The sequence below is a fragment of the Equus asinus genome, chromosome 20, assembly GCF_041296235.1.
Source record: "Equus asinus isolate D_3611 breed Donkey chromosome 20, EquAss-T2T_v2, whole genome shotgun sequence".
Lineage (NCBI taxonomy): Eukaryota > Metazoa > Chordata > Mammalia > Perissodactyla > Equidae > Equus > Equus asinus.
This window is the reverse complement of record NC_091809.1, coordinates 29,935,649-29,960,298: the sequence shown is the minus strand read 5'-3', so window position 1 is coordinate 29,960,298 and position 24,650 is coordinate 29,935,649. Positions and strand designations below refer to the sequence as shown.

Below are 24,650 nucleotides of genomic sequence, written 5' to 3'. Positions count from 1 at the left end.
ACAGGTAGCCACTCCTTCAAGACCAGGAGAGATGGCTATTTCACCTAACACAGAGAAACCAACACAGAGTGTGAAGCAAAATGAGGAAACAGAGGAATACGTTTCAAACAAAAGAACAAGATAAAATCTCAGAAAAAAATCTTAATGAAACAGAGGTAAGCAATTAACCTGATAAAGAGTTCAACTTATAATTAATGTTCACAATGATGCTCAGTGAACTCAGGATAAGAATGGATGAACACAGTGAGAACTTCAATAAAGAGACAGGAAATAGAAGAAAGTAGCAAACAGAAGTCAGAGGGCTGAAAAATACAATAAGTGAACTGAAGAATACACTAGAGGGGTTCAACAGCAGACTAGATGAAGCGGAAGAAAAGATCAATGAATTCAAAGACAGGGCAGTGGAACTCACCCAATCAGAGCTGCAAAAAAAAAAAAAAAAAAAAGAATTTTAAAAAAGTGAGGACAGCTTAAGGTACTTATGTGACAACATCAAACAGACTGATATTCACATTATAGGGGTGCAAGAAGCAGAAGATAGAGAGAAAGGGGCAGAAAACTTATTTGAAGAAACAATGGCTGAAAACGTCCCTAATGTGGGGAAAGAAACAGAGATCCAAATCCAGGAAGCCAGAACTCCAAAAAAGATGAATCCAAAAAGACCCACACAGGACACATTATAATTGAATGTCAAAAGTTAAAGACAAAGAGAGAATCTTAAAAGCAGCAAGAAAAAATAACTTGATATGTACAAAGGGACCCCATAAGACTACCAGTAATTTTTCAGCAGAAACTTTTCAGGCCAGAAAGGAGTGGCATGACAAATTCAAAGTGCTAAAAGAAGAAACTTCCCATCAAGAATACTCTACCTGGCAAAGTTATCATTCAGAATTGAAGGAGAGATGAAGAGTTTTCCAGACAAGCAAAAGCTAAAGGTGTTCATCACCACTAGATCAGCCTTACAAGGAATGCTAAAGGGACTTCTTCAAGCTGAAGAGAAGGGTGCTAATCAGTAACAAGAAAACATATGAAAGTAGAAATCTCTCTGGTGAAGGTAAATATACAGTAAAGGTAGTGGATTAATCACTTACAAAGCTGGTATGAAGGTTAAAAACAAAAGTAGTAAAAATCACTCTAACTACAATAATTATTTAAGGGATACACATGATAATAAGAGGCAAAATGTGACATAAAAACCTAAAAGGTGAGGAAGAGAGAGAAAAAATGTAGAGCTTTAGAACGCATTCAACTTAAGCTGTTATCAACTTAAAACAGATTATTATACATATAAACAGGGTTACGTAAGCCTCATGGTAACCACAAAGCAAAAACTTATAGTATGTACACAAAAGATAAAGAGAGAGAAATCTAAGCATACCACTACAGAAAATCATCAAATCACAAAGAAAGAGAAAAAAAGAAGAAAGGAACAGAAGAACTACAAAACAGTCAGAAAACAATTAACAAAATGGCAATAAGTAGATACCTATCAATAATTACTTTAAACGTAAATGGACTAAATTCTCCAATCAAAAGACATAGGGTGGCTGAACGTTTAAAAAAACAAGACTTATCTATAGGCTGCCTACAAAAGACTCACTTCAGATGTAAGGACACACACAGACTGAAAGTGAAGGGATGGACAAAGACATTCCACACAAACAGAAACCAAAGAAAGCTTGGGTAGCTATAGTTATATTAGACAAACTATACTTTAAAACAGACCATAATAAAAGACAAAGAAGGGCATTACATAATGATACAGGGAATAATCCAACAAGAGGATATAACGTTTGTAAATCTGTGCACCCAACATAGGAGTATCTAAATATATAAAGCAAATATTAACAGACCTAAAGAGAGAAATAGACAGTAATACAGTAAGAGTAGGGGACTTTAATACCCCACTGACATCAACAGATAGATCATCCAGACAGAAAATCAGTAAGAAAGCATCAGCCTTAAATGACACATTAGATCTGATGAACTTAACAGATACAGAAAGAACATTCTATCCAAAAGTGGCAGAATATGAATTCTTCTCAAGCACATACGGAACATTCTCCAAGACGGATTATATGTCAGGCCACAAAACAAGCCTTAAATTTAAGAAAACTGAAATCCTATCAAACATCTTTTCCAATCACAATGATATGAAACTAGAAACAACCACAAGAAGAAAACTGGAACATTCATAGATATGTAGAGATTAAACAACATGCTACTGAACAACCAATGGATCAACGAAGAAATTAAAAGAGAAATAAAAAAATACCTTGAGACAAATGAAAATGGAAATACAACATACCACAATTTATGGGATGCAGTAAGAACAGTTCTAAAAGGGAATTTCCTAGTAATAAATGTCTACCTCAAGAAACAAGAAAAATGTCAAATAAATAACCTAACTTTATAGCTGAAGGAACTAGAAAAAGAATAAAGGAAGCCCAAAGTTAGTAGGAGAAAGGAAATAACAAAGATCAGAGCAGAAATAAATAGCGACTAAAAAACAATAAAGATCAGGGCCAGCCTGGTGGCACAGCAGTTAAGTTTACATGTTCTGCTTTGGCGGCCTGGGGTTCGCCAGTTCAGATCCTGGGTGCGGACATGGCACCACTTGGCAGGCCATGCTGTAGCAGGCGTCCCACATATAACGTAGAGGAAGATGGGCACGGATGTTAGCTCAGGGCCAGTCTTCCTCAGCAAAAAGAGGAGGATTGGCAGCAGATGTAGATGAACAAATGATATACAAAGATCAAATCATTGTTGTACACCTGAAACTAATATGTTATATGTCAATTATACTCAATAAAAAAATAAGCTGATGGCAGTAAACCACATAAAAGACTACTGCAATTGTGCCTATATGAGAAAATAACAGTGGGCATGGAAAAGAGAAGAGAGAAACGGGAGACATTGTTGAAACAGAATCAACGGGGCCTTGCAAGTGGTAAGTTAAGAAAAGTGAATGAAAGGGAGAAATGGGAAATGTGAAAAATGGCAAAGTGGTTAAATGGCATATAGAAACACAGCAGTTAAGAGACAAATGGTGGGATCAACTGATAAAAGCTTCCTTCGAGTCCTAATGAGTTTGATAGATTGCTAGAACACACAGGTGGAATTCTTTCAAATGTAATTAGAAATGTAGGTCTTAGGAGAGATGAGGACTAAAGATGCAGATGTGAGAGTCAGTGGTTGAATGAAGGATGGTTGAGGTTATGGGAATGGGAAACAACTACCTGGACTGAGTCAGGAAGACTGAGTTTTACACCTGGTTCTGCCAGCCATTAGGCAGGATCTGGGCAAGTCACCTCCCCTCTGGGCCCCATCTTTACACATCTACAAATGGCCTTGTCTACTTTATAGTAAACTTATGGTAGCAATCACATAGCTTGGTGAATTTGAAAGTTCTTTATAAAACACAAAGGACAATATAAATGTAATGCAGTTCAGAGATCCCAAAATATTAAATATTTGCCATCCACAAGATGCCTTATCAATTTAATATTTTCATTCAGAATTATATACAAATGCATATATGTTTTTACTTTCCACTCACATTTATGTAATTTGGAAGCATCATTAAATCAATACAAATTGATACTGTTTGGAAAAGTATCTGTGCAACAGTAAATCTGTAACTCACCACAAAGACTAGAGTCAACACAAACATTCAGTATTTTTCCAGATTAAATTTCTTTACAATATTTTAGGGAATCTGTTTATATATATTGAGTTATTGCTCTGAATTTAATTTGAGTAACACATGCCAATATCTAGTCATATAAACCTGATTCTATGCTGATCTTTTAGGCTGAAATGATAAGAAGTAATTATCCTCATGGCTCTTTACATTTACCTCAGCACCTATCTCACAGTATTAAAATTTTATACATATAAATATACATACACATGTATCTGTCTCTCCCACTGCTTCTTAAGAGATAGAACTGATTTATTAAAGTCTGTATCTACAATGCCTAGCACAGATTAGGAGGGACCAGATAAATGTTTATAGAATAAATTAACTATTTACCTACCTATCTTTTTTTTTTGGTGAGGAAGATTTGCTCTGAGCTAACATCTGTTGCCAATCTTTCTCTGTTTTTGCTTGAGAAAGAGTCTCCCTGAGCTAACATCTGTGCCAATTTTTCTCTATTTTGTATGTGGGTTGCTGCCACAGCAGCCCACATACAAGTGATGTATGTGATGTAGCGACGAGTGACGTAGGTCTGTGCCTGGGATCTGAACCTGCAAACCTGGGCCATCGAAGTAGAGCATGGCGGACTTAACCACTACACCATGGGGCTGGCCCTCTATCTACCTATCTTTTAAATCACTTCTCTAAACATTATTTCCATAAACTCTGACAACAGTCCTCTGTGAAAGACAGGGAAGGTGTTAGGATCAGAAAGTGACAATTAGGCAGTTTTATTGACCTCCACGTCTCAGGTCTTGCAGCTATTTAGTAACATGGCTGGTAAAACAACTCAGGATGCCTCTCAACTGTAATATATTTTCCACTATTCTATGCTATGTCATATTATATATGAAAAAGGAGCCTAGAGAAGTAAAGCGACTTTCTCAAGATCATACAGACAGATACAAACAGAATCTTAGAGCAGGTCCAGGTCTGTCTACTACCTAGTCCAGGTTTGTTGTTCCCCTACTGAATCACACTGACACTTAAATCATCCCAGATTATTCTGGTTCAATGAGTCAACAGAAGAGATCTGGCATCACTTGTGTTCGGAATCCTGTGCTGGAGTCCAGGGCAGAGAGGACCCCATAACCATTCCATTCTATACATACGATCCATTAAAAAATGGTTCAGGGACTGGCCCAGTGGCACAATGGTTGGGTTCATGCACTCCACTTCGGTGGCCCAGGGTTTGCCAGTTCAGATCCTAGATGCGGACCTACGCACCACTTGGCAAGCCATGCTGTGGCAGGCATCCCACATATAAAGTAGCATAAGATGGGCATGGATGTTAGTTCTGGGCCAATCTCCTTCAGCAAAAAGAGGAGGATTGGCAGTGGATGTCAGCTCAGGGCTAATCTTCCTCAAAAAAAACACTTCACACTGTTGGTGAAGAGAAATTAAACCCTGAATTGTCTTTTTCAATGGAAGCTTGACCTCCCAGTTCCCTACCATGTATTGAAAGCGGATTCCAGGATGGCTTAATCAGTCAAGATGACATAGTGAAAAAAGTTACAACGAATAAAAAACAGGAACAAGATTGAGTACCGTAGTATTTTTCATCCTTTCCCCTTTTTTGTGATGACTTTTCTCCAAACACTAATTTAATCTCTACTGCACTTTCCCTAGTAACTGGTCCTTTTTTGGTCAGCAATCCCAAGAGTTCACAACAACTGACTTTATAAAGAAATAAAACATTTGCTAATATTCTCTTAAGTGTTACAGAAATACTGGGGTTTAGTACATTGTAAGTGGAATGTAGATTATTCTTTATCTTAAAATAAAATATAGTGCAAGGACATCAATTAAAAATATAATAAAATAGAAATTACTCCACTTTTAAGAAAACAAAAAAAAAAAGATGCTCCAAGTCTTAAGGGTGAATTAATCAGAGAAAAAGGTTTTTAGACTCTACCTACAGTTGTCTGAAATCCAATAGTTATTACTCATCTGATAGTGATAAAATCTGACATACCCCCAGATCCAACTGTTTCACCATTGTTGTCTATATTGATCACCCCTGAGCCTCTGGAAGGGTCAAGTGTCTGCTTCTGATAGGAAAAAGCTTAAAAATAATTAAAGAAAGAAAGGCTCAGTCATTAAGGGATAAATTTGTTGCACTTTATAATAATATAAGCATGGCATATTGCACATTTAAGTTACTACATTACTGAAATTAATTTCAATTTCTTTGATGAAGAAAAAAAGTACAATATTAAAAAACATATAAATACGGAGATAGAAAAACATTTCAAATATCCAGCAAGTCCTTTAAATAAAAAGACAATTATTCAATATTTGAAAACATATCGGTCCATTACCTAATGAATTTCTCAGTAAGGTACCAGGGTGGCTCTCAATTCCTGAAATTGTAGGACCTAAAAATAGCAGATAGATGAGAGGGACAAGAGTTATAGTATCATAAACCCTAAATAAATACAGAAGAATCAAAATCAAGATAATTAGGCCCAAAGACAAGGCAGATTCTAAACTGCTGACAACTGACAATGTTCTCCTTGGGTATACATTTGGAAAAGAGATTAGGCCCAATACAGCCAATACCCAGCAATGCAAAGTAACAGGAGAGGCAGCCAACAATTTCACCTCTAAAACATGAATATGTGAAATACTTAAAATGGCCTTTAAAGTGGATCAGGCTTGTCTATTTAAAAAGTTATTCAACAATAAAATATACTGAAATAGGTTTATGAGGGTAAAAGTATATCATACCATATCTATTTTTGCCACAACAAAGAACGATTCACTTGCAGCCCAAGTTCTCGACAAGCACGAGACAAGTTCTGTCTTACAATGGTCAACACACTTACTGTTAATCAGAAGTTCCAGTATGCTCTCTGATGCAGTGGTAATAGACAACTCCAGGCAATGTACAAAACTGGACAACGCCTTGCTGCGGACAGTCGGTGCCTTGTCTAAACAACGGTCAAACATAATTTCCTGGACCAAGAACTTATGCTTTAAGAACTTGTGCTGCTCCAAGGAGAGAGTGTTATCCACCTCTCTTTCAGGTAGTTCTAAGAGAGCTAAGGCAACATCAAGAGTGAAAACCCTGTGTGGGATCTGGTGAAGCAAAATCGTAAGAATCTCCATCAGATAGGAATAAAAACCACAGATTCCTATGTACTCAGACCTGGCTGTCATTACAAGGTTGCAGAGCCAGGAGCCAAGACTTTATGCAGATGTATCTCCTACCTTGGAACTTCGTGAATATCTGTAAAGCCAGGCAATGAATGTGGCATATTCTCCACAAGGAAGTTTGCTGAGCAGCTGGACCAGGGACTGGGCTGCGTAGGTCCGATACTCTGATTTATCCATCACCTGAAACACAGACACTGAGAAGCTGTCCAGCCAATGTCCACCTGGAGGACAACTGAAACCCACGTTGTGATACTAGTGGGAAGCAAGGGAATGTAACTCGTTTAGTGGATCTTTAAATACTACAGAAATGAATAACAAATTTTAAGTTTGAGACCCCTTTAAAAACTAACCTGTAAGAAATCTATAAGCTCTCTCCTCAGAAGTACAAATTTAGCATATCATCTCAAAGAGTTTGTGAGCCCCTTAGGTTCAAGTTAAGAATCATTCATCCAAATTGTTATAAAAATTTAAGAGATAATCATAGAAATTTGAACACTGACTGGATATTTGATGATATTAAGGAATTACTGTGTAGTTTTTTAGATGTGTTAGCATTTTGTTGTTATGCTTTTAAAGAGTTCTTATCCTTTAGAGATACACAGGAAATATTTATGTATGAAAGGATATGATGAAATTTGCTTCAAAAAAAACATTCAGTGTTGCATATGTGTTGGGGCAGTTACAGCTTACAGGGTATAAATGACACAAAACTGTTGAAGATAGGTGCTCATCGCCCTATTCTATTTCTTTGTATACTTGAAATTTCCCAAAATAAAAAGGATTTTTCCCCCCAAAGAACACTCTGTTTAGGGGAACATCTAGTGAATATACTACATAAAACTACTCCTAGTAATGATACAGACTCATTCCCAAGAACAAATACACACACAAACACATTTACTTCCACATATATTATATACTTTTGTTGTCATTATTAGAGCAAATGGTACCTTGGCACAGATGTGCTGGAGTAAGATACGAAGGACTGGAAATATACTTTCCTTTAGTTCATCCACAAGTGAACTGTTTTAAAAAAAGAAACATATCCTCTGCTTACAATACACCTATAATTATAATAAAATAGTAATTTTTCTTGATTCTGTTCTCAAAAACCACTACTCCTACGTTTTAGAAATTCTAAATATTAAAAACAATCTAGCCCCACATTGCCAGCCTTGTTTCAGTGAATAAAGAGTAAAGACATAAAGTGTCACAGCAGAAAACCATCCGCTACTTCCCGCTGTGGTTTCAGAGAGCTGTTGCCGAGGAGCCAGCTACAGTCGGGGAGGAGCAAAAATGTGATCTTCACATTACTCCTGACTACTTACTAACTTCACAGTAAGACTCTCAAATATATCCTTTTGGGATAAATAACAGACTAAGACACAGTACCACCGCGTGGTAGCTCAGCGAAATGCTACCACCTTGATGTACTTGGAACAGTACCTCTCCAAACTTTAACCCAAGAAGAAATTAATGTAATGCCCAGATTTGACCCATTTTTAGTTTTAAGTTTATTTGTACCATTATATAAATATTACTGCAATTGACAACACCATGAACTCTCATGGAAGAACCAAAGAAAGTGTTTCCACTTAGAACATCTTAGTTATACAATGTTTAAAAAAATCCTTAGCAAAAGACATTCGCTTAATGATCAGATGACAGCCTATACCTGGATTCTATCATCTACACCCCACATCTCCAACTACACTATACACTGTGTACACCTCCAGGTATGTACACATTCTCGTATACATACTTAACATTTCTCTCCACCACTACATTGAATGCCAAAAAGTCAATAAAAGAGGGAAAGAAAAGCCAATGACATAGCAAAGATGTCTTTCGCAATAAAGCTGAGAGAAGGAACTTTTTAGGTGAAGCTAAGTGACTCATAGGGGAAAATCAGTCTATCATTTATTGTTAAAGAAGTAAAAATCAACAATTCTTTCTTTTAGCAATTATTTTCTGTAGGGGTAGGGAATAGAAAAGTGAGAAGAAACAAGGAAAAGGTGGCAAGGAACAAAAGGAAACAGACTCAGAGAAGAGAGCAACAGAAAGAGAAAAGGAGGAGGCAGAGTCGTTAGAGTGGTAAACAATGAAGCAGACATCCACAAAACAGAGGAGGAGCCGTGGTCATCCCTCAGGGGCTGACCATTCGGTCTGGTGGGATTCAGCTGGAGGCTGATGCTGGCCCAAGAAGTGCAGATTCCTCACCCCTCGACAGCGCCCCAGGGCAGAGGCTACCCACAGTGACCCAGACCAGGAGAACCAGATGAGCTATGAGGTGCTTTATTTTGACTCCCAAAACCGCAAACAGGCCAGAAATTTGTTAGTTTCCGTAGGTGTCAGGAATCTTGGTTAATACAGGGCCCAGAAGAGTAAGGAGAATGATAGAGAGAGTAAAAATCCAAGCTGTGTGTGCCTTACCTGATAAACTGGACTGCCTGGTTTCTACTGTTGACGACTGATGAAGTAATAGTGAGAGGGGCACGATGCGATCCTTCCCCTACTTCCAACATTAATATTACATTTAGCATTTGATGGAAAACACAACTGATAACCTAGAAGAGAAAAGAAAATGCGGTTTAAGGCATGACAGAGAACACAAGGGCCTCGAAGATACTGATGCAGACCACAGTCTAGCATTTCAACCATCTGAAAATAAGTCAGGGTGACATGGTTTTTGGCTGAACACTAGAAATGCAGTTTTGGAAAATTACCAGGTATTCAATAAATACACAATGTAAACAGTGTGAAAGCACTGCTTATAGACAATGAAGGAATATCATCTAGTTTCTCTCCTCACTCTCTCATACTATAGCCCAGAAATTAGGACACAGAGAGAATTAATTGTCACTTACAAATGGCAAAGAATGCTAATGATAATCCCTTCCAGAAAAAGGCGAAGAAGAATGACACTTTACACTTGTATTTACCTGAAGTTTACAGAGCACCTTTCAATATATCATCTCATCTAATTTGCTCAACTAATTAATTCATTTATCCAGTAAATAAAATATTTACTGAAAACCAAATATATGGCAATATCGCACTAAGTACATTCATACATATTACTGATTTTACCAAATTTACTCTTAAACCTCACAACAACTCCAAGAAGTAAGCAAGGCTTTTCCATTTTATATATATTATCATTATCATTTCCACTTTACACATAATAAAAGATACTCCAAAGGTGAGTTGTCCAAAGTCAAGTAATTAAAGGTCTAGCTAAAGCCAATGTTGTGTAACATCACGTCAATACTTTCACAATTAAAAACATTATGTCTTTAGAGATACTGTGGATCTAAAAAGGGTAAATTTTCCCATCCATCTTTTATCTTTAAAATGTTAAAAATGGCAAGGAAATGAAAAGCATTACTGTGAATTCTATCACATTCATATTTCAAGCACATAGAAATGAACATGGTATAATAAATTGTAAAATATGGAATGTTTTCTAAACAAGAGGCATTGTGCTCAGCATCTGACAGGTACTCTTTCATTTAACACTGCTGACAAATCCATGAGGAAACTTTGTCTTTCATCCTTTTTGTCTAGATGGGAAAGCTGAGGCTTTCAAAAGGTTGAATCACTCACACAAGCATACACAGCTAGTAAGTGATGGAGCCAGAATTTGAGCCCAGATGTGCAGAACCCCAAGTACCTAAACGCTGTTCTTAATCACCATGGCACTACCCCTGGAAATTAAGTGTATCACAGCCACCAAAAGCCACATGACCTTGGCTGATCACATTTTTTGGAAAATCCTGTTTTATTAATGACATCTAAGTTTAGTAACACCACAACGCTTGGATAACTGTAACTCCAATGTTTAGAATAGTGATGCTATTGAGGTCGCTTGAGGGGCAAAATCCACATATGAATGCTAACCAGGAATGAGAACCAGTAATGTTTCTGTAGAATCATCAACTAAAATAATACAAACACTAATAGAAATACTGAAGCACACATGGATTGCCAAGGGAAACGAAAATTCTATGACTGTCTATTCCTCTTTTTAGAATAACTTAGTGAACACTTCTATAAAGGTAATACTCTGTTCAGTTGCTTCTCTGATCCTCCTACCTAATTCACACAGGAACCACTCTTTATGTCGGAAACCTAACAATAATTTGCTGTGGCCACCAAGTATTTGGATGCAAGTTTGGTTATGAAGAGTGGTCAACAATTAGAGATGGTGATGCTTTTTACTATACAAATGACATAAGGTCAGGAGAATGACCTAGCGAATTAAAATGGCATTACATCAAATGCTTCTAACATTTTTCTATCACATGATTTGCATGCTTTCTATTCAACCAGCAACTAAGTTAGATCTTTGTCTCCTTTACCTTATCTCCTTCTCCATGAATTGGGGAGCACAGCAAATACAATCCATGATAGGCCAGTTCTGGTATGTATTTTGCTTGGTTAAGGTTTCTAAAGAAGAAATGCAAAAGATTAGTTAATGGATATGATTTAACTTGGAATATTCCCTAACCCTAAAGCCATATTTAAGTGAAAAAATTCTACCTGTGTGTCAATTAGGATAAAATGGCATTTATACTTCTGCTGGAGCAAAATTTGTTATACACCATATTTAAATTTTAGCATTAGAAGATTCAGTGGCTCACCTGGCTTGTGTAACATGCAATTCACGAAGAACTGGTTCAAAATTAATTAATGCAACAAAAACCTGGAAAACAGATACCAAGAAAAGGCCTGATTTTCCCTACTTATTAAGTATTAGCCATCATCTATGCCCTTTGAGGTTGCCTCAAGTTTCTCGGAATTTTCACTTACCTCTATACAATTCTGTACACACTGTGGCTTTTCTTTCAGTGAAAACTTGGGCAGAAGCCTTAAAAAATTCTTCAAAAGTTGAAAGATGGCATTTCGAATTTGACAAAGGTCCCGGGTAGAAAAACAAATATTCTCTTCATCTTCTTGTTCTTCCCCAATTTCATCCATCTAGATTGTGAAGAAATGTATAGGTGACTGTGTAATAATGCCCAACACTTTGTCCCATGGTTTTTAATTTACTCAAATCAGGTCCAGTGAAACTCCAGGTGGCTGCTCAGTTGCTGAGGTGGCATGACTCTGACCAGGTCCCGTGACTGCTCCAGGCCTCCTCAGCCACAAGGGTAAATCTTTGTACTAGACGACTGTTACAAGAGTATCTAGCTCTATATTTCTGTGTCAGCGAGAATTCTTGTGTTTCTTAGAAGTTTTCACATTAAGAACCTCTACCGTCCTACCTAGTCATACAAGAAATAGGAATTCATGTTATTCCATTACGCTCTTATGGACATGAGTCCTCAGGATACATCAACCACCCTCTCTCATGACAACATGATAATGTGGCAAATATACCTATTAGCATGTTGTCAACTACACCTGGGAACCAAAGGTGATGGAGAGGTTGGAAAGATGACAAAGGTCATCTTTCAGTGGGATATGGAGCCCAAGAGGCAAGTGAAAGTCATACTGGATAGCTGATGAGACGTTAGGACCTTTTGGTTACAATCATGATTCCTAAAATCATATTTTAATACAAAGTTAATTCTTAAATCAAAATCATGTGTTGGTACAGATATGTTTTATTATTCCACTTACTTCTTACCTCAATATCCTCTTTCCGGGGTGGCTTGCCTCTTTTTCTGTTTCCTCTTAGATTTGCCTGAGAGTTCTTAGGCTGTTCTTTCTTTCTTTTCCGATTCAAGTTAGACTCCTGAGGCCAGCTCTTCTTTAGAATCTGTATACACTTGTCAAACATCACTGGGTGGAATATTTGATTGGCTACACTGCCTATTCATAAAGAATAAAGAGCAGGTTAGATTTAATTGTCTTGAAATACGTCTGTAACATGAAAAATTAAAAATCAAAAAGAGGCTTTTTATTAATTTTGAATAACAATAACTCTTTAGCAAAAAGTACCATTCAAATTCAGCCTTGGGAGGTGAGCAATACTGCTGATGAGAAATAAATAACATTTCTGTATCTGGCCATGAGGGAGTAACTGGTTTTATACCTGTCCTCCTGGTGCAAACAACTATAAAACTGGACAAAAATTTATAAAATAACCATTTTAGGACATGGAACAACAGGCAGCATAGAATTGCAATCCCTGAAAAAGGGGAAACAAATGAGGTAAACCCTAAAATTGCCCCAGTTTTGTGTTTAGAGGCAATTTCTGGGCAAGAACAGAAAAATGCTGAACTTGAGCACATGATGATAGTCTTACTAAGCGGAGGGTATGGAAATCAGGCCAGGAAGGTGGAGGTAGTTGGAATTTATGAAGCAGAGTACTTGAGAGAGGAAGCTACATAGAAATAGAGCTCTAGAGTCTGCATAGGGCTGAACATGAGCTGTGCACACACAGGGTAAAACTCCATGAAGGTGAGCAAGGAACACTTTCCAAGGAGCTAGAAGATGAACAGCTTTCAGAACTCACCAGGGCTGAGACCTATTTGAGTTTGACTAGCCAGCATGGAGGGACCTTGTTAAACACCTGGAATAGTCAGTACAAGGCCTCAGACAGAAACACACCTTCACAGCAGGCTAAACTAGCTCTAGTAAAAGCTACTGGATATCTGCCCTAACAAAGCTTTAAAACAACCCTCTGAAACACTACTGAAAGGAAAACAACAAAACCAAGTCACTCAACGATCTAACATTCAAATGTCTAGCACCAGTAAAAATGCGCTGGGCATGCTAAGAAGCAGGAAAATGCGCTGCAAGATAGGAAGAATAATCAGTCAACAGAAACAGTCTAAGAAATGACAGAGGTAATGGAACTAGCAGTCAAGACTCTTAAAGGAAGTATTATAAATAAGCTCAAGAATTAAAACAGTAGTGGGGCCGGCCCCATGGCCGAGTGGTTAAGTTCACATGCTCTGCTTCGGTGGCCCAGGGTTTCGTTGGTTCGAATCCTGAGCACAGACATGGCACTGCTCATCAAGCCATGCTGAGGCAGCATCCCACATAGCACAACCAGAAGGACGTACACCTAGAATATACAACTATGTACTGGGGGGATTTGGGGAGAAAAAGTAGGAAAAAAAAAAGATTGGCAACAGTTGTTAGCTCAGGTGCCACTCTTTAAAAAAAAAAGAATTAAACAGTAGCAACAAAGAGATGAAAAATATTTTTAAAGAATCAAATGGGACTTCTTCACATGAAAAAGAAAAATTCACTGGATGGGATTAATTAACAGTGGATTACACATTACAGAAACAAACGTAAAGGAACTTGAGGAAACAGCACAGAACAAAAAAATTAATAAATACTCAATGACCTGTGAGAGAACATCAAGCAGTCTAACATATGAGTAATTGGAGTCACAGAAAAAAGGAAGGAAGAAAATATTTAAAGAAATAATAACTGAAAAATTTCCAAATTTGTTAAATACTATACATCCACAGACCCAAGAAACTCAATGAACCAAACCATGATAAATACAAAGAAAATCACACCAAAGTATAGATAATTTAATCAAACTTTTGAAAATCTTCAAAGTAGCCAGAAAAAAAAAGACAAAATATATAGAGGAACAATGATAAGAATCATGCAGACTTCTCATGAGAAAAGATGTAAGCCAGAAGATAATGAAATAACACCTTACCAGCACTGAAAGAAAAGAAAAAAACACCTGTCAACCTAGAATTCTTCAGCAAAAACATTTTTGAAGGTGAAATAAAGACATTTTCATACAATCAAAATCTAAGAGTTGATGGCCAACAGACCTGCACCACAAGAAAAGTTAAAGGAAGCTCTTCAGGCTCAAGGAATATTATATGAGACAAAATCTTTTAAATATAAAAAACATTCTTTTTGTTTTTTAAAAAATTCTTTAAAAGATAATTCAAAGAAAAATGTTAAGAATGAATTGCATGGTTTATGACGTGTACAAGTAAAATGTACAACTATAACACGAAGAACAGGAGGGGAGGAAGGAAAGTATATTGTTCCAAGGTTCTTACATTATCTATACATTAGTAGAATATTGTCAGAAGATAGACTGTTAAAAGTACTTATTGTATACCCAAAGCAAGCACTTAAAACACACACACACACACGTGCAAAGAAGTATAGTTAATAAGCCAAAAGAGGTGATAATAAAAGATACTAAAGAAACAATCCAAAAAAAGGCAGGAAGAGGGGAAAATGGTACAAAAAACAGATGGGACAAATAGAAAATAAACAGCCAGATGGCAGGAACCCAACAAGATTGGTAATTATATTAAGCATAATCATCTAAACTGTCAACATTCTAATAAAAAGGCAAAGAAGAGTGGATAAAAAGCATGATCCAACGATAGGAAGTCTACAACACACCCTTTACATATAAACACACAGTGAAGTTAAAAATAAAAGCATGGGAAAGATGTACCAACCAAGTACAAATCATAAGATAACTAGAATGGCTATCTTAATATAAAAGCAGAATTCAGGACAAGAAAAACAATCATACACAGAAGGACACAGCATAATACCAAAAGGGTCAATTCAGGAGGAAGATATGCAGTCATAAGTATGTTTGTATCTAGCAGACTTTCAAAATACCTTAAGTTAGGACAGACAGAACTGAAAGGAGAAATAGACAAACTGACAATTATACTTGGGAGATTTCAACACTCTTCTCTCAGTAATTGATAGAACAAATAAACGGAATATCATATAAGAGACTTGAAAAGCCTCAGCAATCAACTTGACTTAATTGACATTCATGGAATACTACACCCACCAAAGGCAGAATACAGTCTGTTCAAGTACAAGGAGAAGATTCACCGAGTCTGACCTTATACTGGCCCACTTAAACAAAACCAAAAACTCAGTAATTAAAAAGTATTGTAATCATACAAAGTATGTGCTCTGATCTCAGCATAATTAAAATAGAAATCAATTACAATAAGATTTCAGGAAAGTCCTCAAATATTTGGAAATTAAACACACTCTTAAATAACTCAGAGGTATAAGAAGAAATCACAAGAAAAATTAGAAAATTGCTTTGGCCTGACTGATAATGAAAACAAATCATCAAAATTTGTGGAATGCAGACAGAGCAGTCCATAGAGGGAAATTCATAACATTACTTATATTAGAAACAAAGAACAGTATGTGAGAACAAAGATCTAAGAACCCACTTTAAGGAATTAGAATAAGAACAAATCAAGCCAAAGTACGAAGGAGGGCAGAAGAACCAAATCATTGGAATAAGAATTGGACAAGCAGTAGAGCATAATCAATAACATCAAAGTGGGCTCTTTGAAATGATCAACACAGTTAATAAACCTCTCTCTAGACTGATGAAGAAAAAATATATACATAAACTATCACTATCAGTCATGAGAGATTCTACAAACAAAGAACTTCTTTCAAAGAAAACTCCAGGCCCAGATGGCTTCACTAGGGAATTCTACCAAAAGTTTAAGGAAGAAAAACAGCCAGTTCTGCACAAACTTCCAAAATACAGAAGAGATGAGAATATTACCCAACTCATTCTGAGACTGGTATCACCCTGAAATCCAAACCAGACAAAGACATCTCAAAAAAAGAGATTCCTTATGAATACGGATTCTAAAATCTTCAATAAAATATTAAATCTGGCAACACATAAAAAGGATTATACACTATCACCAAGGTCATGCAAAACTGGTTTAACACATGAAAACAGATGTAATACATTATATTATTAGAAAAAAGAACAAAAACCATATGATTACCCCATAGACGCAGAAAAGCAAACGACAAAATCCAATAACTCTTTATAACAAAACACTCAACAAACTAGGAATAACTTGATAAAGGCCATCCTCAAAATACCCACAGTGACCATCATACTTAAGGGTGAAAGACTGAAAGCTTTCCTCCTGAGATCAGGAACAAGACAAGATGCCCACCTCCCCACTTCTATTCAGCATTGTACTGGAGGTCCTAACTAGGGCAATTAGGCAAGAAAAAGAAATAACAGGCACCCAGACTTGAAAGGAAGAAGTAAAATTATGTCTATTCACTTATGATCTTATATCATACTAACACCAATAAATGAGTTCAGCAAGGTTGCAGGGTACAAGACCAATACTCAAAAACTAATTGTACTTCTACACACTCCCAGTAAACAATCCAAAAATGAAATTAAGAAAACAATAGCTACCTGGAATAGCATAGAAAAGAATAAAGTACTTAGGAATAAATTCAACCAAGGAAGTGCAAGAGTTGCAGACTGAAAACTACAAAATTTCATTGAAACAAATTAAAGAAGATCTAAATAAATAGAAAGACAACCTGTGTTCATAGGTTGGAAGACTCAATGTTGTTAAGAAGGCAATACTCCCCAAATTGATCTACAGATTCAATGCAATCCCTGTCAAAACGCCAGCAGCCTTTTTTTTTCTTCAGAAATTGACATGTAAATCCTAAAATTTATATGGAAATGCAAAGGACTCACAATAACCAAAACAATCTTGAAAAAGAACGTACTGTGACTGAATATTAAGTATCAACATCATCCCAACCACAACCCAGAAACATTTCAAAACAGAAGGTAATTGGCAGGAAGATATGACTTGCTTGAAAGCTGCAGGTAGCCATACAGTTAACAATAGCCACATCTTCCCTCGGGCGTGACTCTCAACCTTAATTACAAGGAACTGTATCAAGCAAGTAAAGAGAAAAAGTAAAACTGGGTTTTTAAAACTGCCACTTTTCTGTAAGAGAGACCAGTTACAACTGAGATATTGCTTAGCAACTAAGTTCTTTAGGAATTTATTTCAAAAGTCATTATGGGAGCATTAACAATAATACAAATCAATGTTCAAGGCTTTATCTATCTTTTTACCAATTCCCAAATCATATGGAATAAATCCTTAACATTTATTACAAATGCATTTACAAAAACAATGACAAGCAGCAAAGCTGACTATTCCTGTGATTTTGTTTTCCATATGAACTTCGGGTTCTCCAGCTGTACCTTCCTCCATGTTTCATCTTCTCTTGCCTTGGGTTTAGGGGAGGGAGAAGAGACTACTTCATTGCTCACAGGAGGAATAGCCACCTAGGTGCTCTGACAACAAAGTGGAACAGTGCTCATAAATGGACTCCTTTCCTTCATCAAGTATCACTTGCTTTCTCATCCTTTCTTTATTAGAGTGGTTTTAACCTATTTTTCCACACCCACATAGGAGAGAGAGAACACAATTACTCCCTACAGCAGTTTTTCTCATTCTGGACAGTCAGAAGAGCAGGCAATATCAGAATTTTATATTAGGTGAGGGTGAGTGAGAGCTCTTGTAGCTTGGAAGCATTCTCCCTCCAGCCTTACCCCTCCTGGATTATTTGCATTAGGTTACAGACACAGCATAATATCAGAAAATAAACACATTTAAAGAACAATGGGGAAGACATTTCTTGAACACCTACAACATGCCATGTGCTTCACAGAATTACTCTCATTTTATCCTCAGAACAACTCTGTGAGAGGGGTTACCACTACCCCATTTTATAAGTGAAAAAAAAAGTGTAAGAGTTCAAAACAATAGAGAAAAACTAAAACCGACAAAAGATCTGTGCTATCACATCAAATATACATACCTGGTACTTCTAGGAGCAGAAAATAAAGCCCAGCAGCATGAAGGCCATATTCTCGATACTGCACACTGACGTTTTTCTTATGGACTCTTTGAACAAAGTGATAGAACAATGCCACCAGCGCACTGTGAGAAATATTATTCTCAATGAAGAAGGTCCAAATGCTCTGGGAGGAGGGGCAAACCACAAAAGCCAGTCATTAGAGAAATGCAAAAATCTCCTATTATTTGATTTTTTAAGTACTTAGTGCCTTACAAAAAAAATAGCTCAGGCTGGCTCCTAATTATAAACATTTGCCATCTTCAAAGGGACTGAAACAAAAAATTAAATACGTATTATTCAAAATTAGAAAGATAAATAAGTATACAAGAAATTTAAATAATTAAACTTTCAAAAAAAATTTTGGCGAAGTTTGAAGCATATGTATTTCTGAAATTACTAGAACTAAAACTACATTAAGACACCCTATATTGTGATTACTCAGACAAGCTACCCCGCCATCTACATTTAATGTACCCAAATTCATTTATCACTCTAATTACTGAGGAAATTAGAGAAACTTATTTAAATTTAAGTGTTCTATGGGCAATGAGAACAGGAAAGGAAATAAACCCTAGAATCTAAACCACAGTTTTATTAATTTTATCACTGTTCCATGCTTTCTCCCATTAAATACATGGAGAGGAAATGGGTGATTTCAAAACACAAACACAGCAGGAACTAAATATGGTTTATCCTGGAGTACCTTAAAAACATAGGCCTACACAAGTCCAAGACATCGGACTGTGTACTTCCTTCTTCCCTGAAGACAGGGGCAGTGGGAGGTGATGCCTTGGCTTGGCCACATTAGCACAGGCTGCCTACAGAAGGGACCACCTAAAACCCTTTCAGCACTCCCCTTTCCTTTGCCATGAAACTTCTGGAAGAAATCACCTCCTACCTTTAGAGCAGTTACATCCTCATTCCTAACACCACTTCAGCTCTACTCCACTCGCCTGTCACTATGGCCCTGGAGGTCACAGAGGTCAGTCCAATCACCTCTGCCCCAACTGCTTGTCTCAGGACTTGGCCTGCCAGTCGCCTCTGCAGCATATGATACCTGAGCCACTTCCCAGTCTCTGGTCAGCACTCCCCACACTGCTGCCCGCTCCTCCTCAGGTCATCTTCAGCCAGCTTTCTCAGTTCTGTACTGTGGTCTTCACTCCCTCCCTGATCTCATGCATCACTGCACTTCAACCATCACCTGGACTTGGAAAGCTCTCCTGTCTATGTTGTTGAATCTGAATTTCTCTCCTGGACTTTTGATCCCCATTTCTAACTACCGATTACAGCTCCCTAAGGACCTCCTGACAGTATCTTACATTCAAAAGTGTACAACTGAGCTCATAATTTTCCACTTGATCTTGCTCTTTCCCCTTATTCCCCACCTCAATTCACAATACCATCATCCCCTAGCTTCGAAATCTGGGTGACTTTTGACCTTTCCCCCCCTCTCACACACTATATCCAGTCACCACAGCATTTAGCATCACGTCTTACAGATTCCACAAAGGCTCGCTAAGTTCACAAAGCCTTATTAATTCTACCTCGAAAAATGTTCCTAGATTTTAGCCCTCCTTCCAAATTCCCACAACCATAACTGCAGACCATGCTGTAACACTCATAACACCTAGACGAGCAAAATAATCTCCCAAGGGATCTCCCTGTGTACAATTTTTTCCTACTTCAGTCCATTTATGGTCAAGAGCATTTGTCCTAAAACAGATCTATTCACGTTACTTAGTCTATTGCTGACTAGAGCCTCTTCTTCCTAGAGCTGGTGGTGAGGACTAAATGAGTTAATCTACATATGATGCTTAGAACTGAACCCTATATACAATAAACACACTATTGCAAACTTTTGAAGCCCACAGTTGAACCCCACTTAAAGCTGCCCATGATCTGTTCTCAGGCTGACTGACTGTCCCGTGTTCTACCACATGTTCTGAAAACCCTCCGTGCCCCTGCACAGCACTACTCAGCATTCTCTGCCAATTCCCATGGTGCCATCCCCTCCCAAGGAGTGCCCTAGGACCCTAACTAACATTCTACCCCTTTGTGAAGACTTGCCTCCAGCTACTTTCTTTCTGGAACCTTCCCAATTTTACCATGCTCCCTCTTCCATGCTCCTTTTAGATGGTATCTAACCTCACTTAGAGCAGTTTTTACATTTCAGTTCACAAATATTTCCAGCTCTCCACCCAGACTCACTCTGGCACGGCACCACTCAGGTGACAGCTTGCAGTTGGATGTGATCACCCGGCTTGCTTTGGTGATTGAAATGAGAGTGGAAGCTCTAAGAGCCAGTGCTTAATTCTCCATGCTCCCTCTGTGGGAGGATCCCTGATGTAGGAAGAGGCTCTGTATTTTAATCATTACTTCATCTTCTAAGGTACTTAATGCAGTACTTAACATTACGCTTAATGAATGTTTACCTGGATAATTTAATTTTCGAACAGCTATGTGAAACTTTTAACGGAAATATTTTGTTAAATTTTTCAGAGATGTTAATATTTAAGCATTTTTTGTTCTGTTTTCTAGCCCTTCAGTTTTTTGAAAAGCAGTTAATGATCTAAATATTAATAAGTATACTAGGTAGAATTCAATATTTAAAGGAACTCTGTTCTATTGGTAATTAATCACTTCTCAGTTTAATAATAGCAGATTTTCTTAAAGTTAAGATATTAGGACATTCCAAAAAGTGAACCCCATTCTTTATGCTTCTCTTATCATACTCCTTAGGAACTGTACACTCTTATGTGGAATATTAAAAAAACACAAAAGCAAGCTCATAGATACCTAGAATAGACTGGTGGTTATCAGAGGGGAAGGGAGCTGCAGGGAGGGTGAAATGGGTAAAGGGGGTCAATTATATGGTGATGGATGGAAACCAGATTTTGGTGGTAATCACGTTGTGGTGCATACAGATGTTGAACTATAAAGCTGTTCTCCTGAAACTTACACAATGTTAAAAACCAATGTTACCTCAATAAAAAGATAAAAAGGCTAAGCTTTAGATTATAACAATGACTTTCATCTTCTACTTGTGACACCTAAAGATGGCTAGCTTGATTTTTTCCTTTTTTTACCTCTGTAGATCCATGTTCTTCAGTAGCAAAGGGGGAGAGACTTTCATAGAGTTTTGTGAATGCATTCAATCCAGTCTCTACTATCTCTGCTTCAATGCTGGGATCCAAAGGTTCAGTCTCTGTGAAGTCCAGTTCCCACACTGTGTCTACCCATTCTAGTGGGAAAATGCAATTAAGTCAATAAGTGTTCTATAACAAATAAAACACCAATAATCTTTAGACTGTAGATACACTCAAGAAGAGAAAAGTTTATTAGTTCCAATTCACATTTAACTGTACAATACAGGTGTAAGATAATTAAAGGAAAGCAGAAAAGGTTAAGAAAATATTTTTTTAAAATCATAATTGACAGTTGACTATTAGGCTGGTCATCTTCTAAAAATACCAAGAAGGAAAATACGTTTTAGATATAACAGTTTTGGGAAATGATATTTCAAAACACTTAATGATCAGGCTTTCCCATACATTCAATCTGGAGAAGAAAGAGGTTAATAAAAGATTGCCTCAGATGGACCTTTGTGAAAATCTTACAACCAAGTTAATAAACTCAAATAAAGTGTACAGCACAAATGAGCATCTGGGGTAACTGACTGTTCAAGATGCTTTGATTATTGATTCACTCTTCTCTAATCATTCTCCAAACAAATGCAATCATTTTCCTAAAAATGTTCTTGCATCTTTTCCTGCCTCTCTTTCTCTCATACGTTCTCCCATTTATCTTACATGCACACCAGTATTTCTGATCTAATTTCTGGATCACAACTACCAAGTCTCAAAGAAAAAGGAAAAGTTCTCACATGAGGAGACCAATAAACTCAATAAATGATAACTACTATTATTTTTACAATGGATGAGTGTTAAAACAGTGCAGTGGGCCCTTGGTATCAGCATCCTCAGATTAAACCAACAGGGACTGGAAAGGCCTACTGTGCTTGTGTCTGTACTGAACAAGTACAGATTTTCTTTTAACATGTACAGACTATTTTTTTCTTGTCATTGTTCCATAAACAATACAGTATAACAACTATTTACATTGTATTAGGTATCATAAGTAATTAGAGATGGTGTAAAGTATATGGGATGATGTGCATAGGTTATATGCAAACACTATGCCATTTTATATAAGGGACTTGAGCATCCACAGAATTTGGCATCCAAAATGGGTCCTGGAACCAATTCCCTGCGGATACTGTAGGACAACTGAATAGATACGTAAAACACTAGACAGCATATAGAAAATATTATTGGGGTCGGGGGGGGGGGAGGGGGAGTAGGCCAGAGGTGGGAAGGATGATTCTTCAATTTGAGCATAAACGTGGGAGTTTACCAGGGAAAGAAATGCAGAAAACTGCATCCTAGACAGAGAGAACAGCACAACACAGCACAAATGGAAAGAAAGTATAACTTATTTAGAAAGGAACAAAATAGTTACAGCACTGACTGAGCGTGAAGGGTGAGAGTTATTATTAGCATTTATTCCGCAGTTACTATGTGCCAGGTACTAAGCTAATCGTCACAAAACCCATGTGAGGTAGATATTATAATCCCCATTTGACATAAGAAAACTAAGGCTTAGCAAGGTTAAGCAAGCTGCCCAGTAACACATGGATGCTAACGGGCAGAGCCAAGAGACCAATCCCGGTATCTCCGACTCCAAAGGTTATGCTCTCGGAAAAGAAGACTGCAGTGAATGATGCAAGCTCTTATCCAGATGCCAAAGATTTGGTCATTTAGGAAACAAAGGGGAAACATTAAAGGTTTAAAGACCTGACAGGGTCACGTTTGTGTTTTCAAAAGCGATCCTGGGAGAGGTGTGGGTGATGGGCTGGAAGAGTTAGCATCAGAAACAGCTAGCAGACTCCCCCGGTGCCCAGGTTGGCTACAATGAGGGCTTAAGCCTGGACAGCAGCCTCACGAAGTGGGGCAAGGAGGACCTGAGAGACATCTCTGACGGGAGGACAACCGCGGTGGTGAGCAGGGAAGATGCAGGCTTGTGGACTGGCTGGTGCCATTCGCCGGCTTTGGGAAGCCCAGTTTCACTCCTGTGATGTTCGAGGTGCCTGTGACACAGCCAGCTGAACCAATCAATGAACATGCAGTTGAAGAAATAAGTGGCTGAAGAAATAGATTTGCTATTTAAAACCCCAGGAACAGAAAAGGGTGACCGTGCAGACCGGCAGACCGAGAAGGGGGAGGCCGAGAAAACAGATGCGGAAGAACTAAAGAGATCGGACCACACAGCTCGCAACCTAACGTCCCTCTGCCGGCTGGGCGCCTCCAGGAGCCGGCCAGCCGACCTCCATGGGGCCCGGACCCGAGGCCGCCCCCCGCGGAGAGCCGAGCGCCCCACCCCCGCCACCCCAGGCCTGGGCTGAGCGCGTCGCAGGCCCAGGCACCACCGCCCTTGCCTCCTCCAGACTCGCGGGCCCATCTCCTCACCCGGGCTGAGATCCAGCGGGCACCACGGCTGCAGGCAGCTCCCAAGGGCCGGCAGCGCCACCATGACCGCCGAGCGCCGGCTCACCTCCGCGGTGGTCAACTTTCAAAGCTCGCTCCCGCGCGCGCCCGGGACGTTCCTGCAGACCAATCACGACAGGCGGAATTTCGCACCGACCAATCACACGCTATCAACCAATCAGCAGGGCCTTCCGCCGCAGGCGCACAGAGCGGGGCGGGCCTAGGGCTGTCGACACAAACTTACACCAAGCGATTTTCTTTTTCTTTCTATTTTTAGTCGAGGTCAAGACCTAAGTTAAGGCCTAATAACGTCTTTCTCGCATTAGTTTTCTTAAATGGGAAGACACTTTAACGAGAACTTGAGACAGTACACTTCCTGAATAAGTTGTCACCTTCGCCCCGTCAAGCGACACTTCCTGTGCGTATCAAAGGGCTACCGTCCCCCCGTCAGAAGCAACCGAACGTTGTACTCATCCGAATGTGGATGGTAGCCTAACATTTACCGAACTAAAACAATAAAAGGAAAGCAAAACACCGATTCAGAAAGGACGCCTGCAGTTCTTTCCGTTCTACGGGACCTCAGGCCCCGAATTCTGCAAAGATGCCGC

The 24,650-nt window shown here is 38.3% G+C and overlaps 1 protein-coding gene across 6 annotated transcripts in view; it reads right to left on the bottom strand.

The window, feature by feature from the left end:
- The window catches only part of NCAPD3 (non-SMC condensin II complex subunit D3), a 65,614-nt gene extending 41,187 nt beyond the window's left edge, over positions 1-24,427 (bottom strand). For 5 of the 6 annotated variants that reach the window (XR_006516133.2, XR_006516134.2, XM_070489889.1 and 2 more), the window contains exons 1-13: positions 24,025-24,324; positions 21,586-21,740; positions 18,461-18,623; positions 12,492-12,676; positions 11,672-11,839; positions 11,503-11,564; positions 11,221-11,308; positions 9,293-9,426; positions 7,810-7,882; positions 6,914-7,039; positions 6,529-6,781; positions 6,022-6,078; positions 5,676-5,765 (exon numbers count right to left, since the gene is read on the bottom strand). Coding sequence is in view for 4 of the 6 variants with exons in the window: in XM_070489889.1 (XP_070345990.1) it covers positions 5,676-5,765; positions 6,022-6,078; positions 6,529-6,781; positions 6,914-7,039; positions 7,810-7,882; positions 9,293-9,426; positions 11,221-11,308; positions 11,503-11,564; positions 11,672-11,839; positions 12,492-12,676; positions 18,461-18,623; positions 21,586-21,740; positions 24,025-24,088 (1,618 nt within the window). In the remaining 2 variants the exon portion in view is untranslated. Of the gene's footprint in view, positions 1-5,675; positions 5,766-6,021; positions 6,079-6,528; positions 6,782-6,913; positions 7,040-7,809; positions 7,883-9,292; positions 9,427-11,220; positions 11,309-11,502; positions 11,565-11,671; positions 11,840-12,491; positions 12,677-18,460; positions 18,624-21,585; positions 21,741-24,024 lie in introns of all 6 variants that reach the window. The other variant, XM_044751916.2, reaches the window with a different exon arrangement.
- Positions 24,428-24,650: the final 223 nt, after the last annotated feature.